This window comes from Ceraceosorus guamensis (genome assembly GCF_003144195.1).
Source record: "Ceraceosorus guamensis strain MCA 4658 unplaced genomic scaffold IE81scaffold_9, whole genome shotgun sequence".
Classification (NCBI taxonomy): Eukaryota; Fungi; Basidiomycota; class Exobasidiomycetes; order Ceraceosorales; family Ceraceosoraceae; genus Ceraceosorus; species Ceraceosorus guamensis.
The window spans coordinates 1-2,862 of NW_020290004.1; the positions used below are offsets into that span (position 1 = coordinate 1).

Here is a 2,862-nt window from a genome sequence, read left to right on the forward strand (position 1 = left end):
ACTTCAATCACCCAGCTCCAGCACGGCACTGCTGCCACCATCAAGCAAAAGTTGGGCTATGTCGGAATGGCGGAGCGTTGCCTAACCATCGACAAGGTAAGCTTCCTCCTGCACACATGCCGACACTGCTCTCCAATTCTCCTTCTTGTCAGCTGACTCTGTCTTCATGCCAACAGTATCGTCGTGACCGCAACGCATTGCCCCATGAGAGATTTGGCAGAACAGTAAGCTCGGCTTGACAGGGTGGTGCTGACGGTGTGTCGTGCACCTGGCCGCCTCCATCTCTCGTCACGATCTCAGTCTGCTGCTCAGCTATTTCTATGCCTGGACAAGGCACCTCCACCATTCCTACGCCTCTCGCCTGCCAAAGTCAAGGCCAAGATAACCTACCCCACAAAGATGCTGCCAGCAAGCGTGCCACTGCTGCCCGCGCACCTGCTGCAAGCCAGACCAGCAACCTTTGGGCAGCAGCTCAGTCTCTGGCAAGACTGGGTCCTTCAGCTTTGCTGCCATTTCGATTGAGGCACCTTTAAGTTTGACCTTTGTTTGACTCTTCAAGTCTGCCAGGCAACCAAAGACCATCAAGGAGAGTCAACCTGTTGGGTAGCACTTGGATGGCACACAGCGCAGGTCAGGGTGTAGCAAGGAATGGTGCCCAGGCACTTTTGCAAAGGTTTTGACTGGCATAGACAGGAATTTGTTGATCAGTGTGAGCAACAGTGGTTTGCATGTAGGCAGCATTTGCTCACCTCAAAGGTCTCCTTGCTGATCTTTGCAGGGTTTTCCTGGACTGCCAAGGAGCCAAGAGGAGCGCCTTGCATGCTTGTGGTAGCTGCTCCCTTTCTGGTTGGTGTGCATGGCTGTAAGAGGAGAATCTCCTCTGTGACCAATGCTTGTGCCCAAGACAGCAGCTAGTGCGCCATGTCAATTGCCCTTGCTGGCAATCAGCTGGTGGTGATATCTGCCAGCCAGAGCCTCAGCGAAAGTACAAAGCTTGCGTAGGATTGTGGCTAGAAGCCTCTGTAGCTTGCAGCTCAGGTAGCGCCTTCTTGGATTTGTCAGGAGTGCTGTTGCTAGCAATCAGCTGCTAGTGATTTTGCCAGCCAGACCTTGGGCCCAAGGACAAAGCTCATGAAGGAGGGGTCAAATACTTAGGAGGCTGTGGCTGTTGCCCTGTAGAGCTTGCAGGATTTGCATGGTGTTCTCAGCAGGGTTTGGTCTATGCCAAGAGCTTACGCAGGATACCAGCTAATCTGCCAACTTCTTGCTTGAGATCAGTCTCTGTTTTCTGATGTGTGACGTCAGCGAAAGCAAGGACTTTAGCCAAAGGGGTAATGCTCAGCAGACCTTGGCAATTGGCTTCCACAGCTTTCAGACTTTCCAGCATGCTCTCAACGGGAAGGTCACTGGAAGCCAAACGCTTTGTGAGGACACAATGTGCCCTTTTGCAGCTGAGCTCAGCCACCGTTGTCTGCTCTTTACATACATATCTTTAGGCTCAACATCAGGCAAGTAATTGACTGCACACCATGTCATGAGAAACACCGGTTCAAGCTAGTCCTGATGTTGTGTGGCCAGCAATTGGACTGACCAGTCACAGCTGGGAAGCTTTGCTTGTGAGCAGGTCAGTGAGTAGGCAAAGCCCTGGGACAGAAGAGGGAGCTTTTTGGCACAAGTCCAGAATCGAAGTGCGCAGGCATTGGGCCGAACGGCCAAATCACCTGTGCAACACCTACAAGCTACAGAGGCTTGTAAGCCAATTGCCACCTATCAGTGACAGCAAGCTTGGGTTGATTGTGCTGAAGATCGATATGGCCCTTGGACTTGAAGACCGGGATAAGTCTGAGAGCTTGGGATGAGCTACATTGTTTGTTCCATGCAGAACCGAAGCTTTGGCGACTTGATTCTGCAACCAAGATCAACCAGGTGTGCCAATGTTGAGAGCCTTAATCCAACGGCTCTTGGGGAGGTCTTGGCGAGCATGGGCCGCTGTTAGACACGACACGAACTTACCTTGGGTCACGTGAGCGGGACCCAAGGTAAGTTCGTGTCGTGTCTAACAGCCGCTTGCTTTGCATTCTGCTACCCAGTGGGAAAGACCAAGGCTGAGATCAACGAGAAGTCCGCCCTTGCCACTTCACTTTGATGTGAGAGGTTTTGTCTAGATGGCAAACACTAATGTGTACAGTGCTGCCCTCAAAAGCTTGGTACTTTGTCCACAGCCCTCTACAGACCGCCATAGCTTGAGCACACGCAGAGCTGAGAGGACAGTCAATTGCATGGAAGAGATGACTATTGTCAGCAGAGCATCAATCATATGGTGCTTACCAGTCTAAGTTGCAGTGTCTTAAGGTGATCTAGCCTTCAATCGCAGCGCGGCTTAGTCGCTCCATCTGATTGAGGCATGTTGAAGGCTGGTGCGCCGTTGACAGACGATGTTGGGGCGAAGAGGCAACCACACATTCCAAAGTGATGTACAGCTACGCTCCTTGTGAGAGGCAGCTGTACTCCTAGTAAGATATAGGTCTGCTCCTCTTCATGATGGCTCGGATGCCATATTGGTGATGGGGCAAGCGAAGGTGCTGTTGATCAGTGGTAGGGAGAGGCATGTGGCCCTCGAAGCAAAGGAAAGGAGAGAAAGGCATGTCAGATCACAGACCGTCTCCTATCCTCACAATGCAAGCAGAACCATGAACTGGGGTAATAAGAGTGGAGGCATGCAGATGTGGCTTTTGCAGAGGCGCGGGTGCGCTGAGCCCGGCGCGCAGGTTGCTCATCTCCAAGCGCGGTACAACAACCTCCGCTCCTTCATTGCGCACAAAGACAACAACAATGGGCAACAAGTCATCAACTTGGTTGACT

General features: G+C 52.1%; 1 protein-coding gene across 1 annotated transcript; it reads left to right on the plus strand.

The window, feature by feature from the left end:
• Positions 1-66: 66 nt before the first annotated feature.
• Positions 67-522, plus strand: IE81DRAFT_345329 (hypothetical protein; the record flags this gene model as incomplete). The annotated part of the gene is made up of 3 exons (XM_025515905.1): positions 67-96; positions 177-224; positions 301-522. The coding sequence occupies 3 exons, from the start codon at positions 67-69 to the stop codon at positions 520-522; spliced, it is 300 nt and encodes a 99-aa protein (XP_025371791.1).
• Between the last annotated feature and the right edge of the window lie 2,340 nt (positions 523-2,862).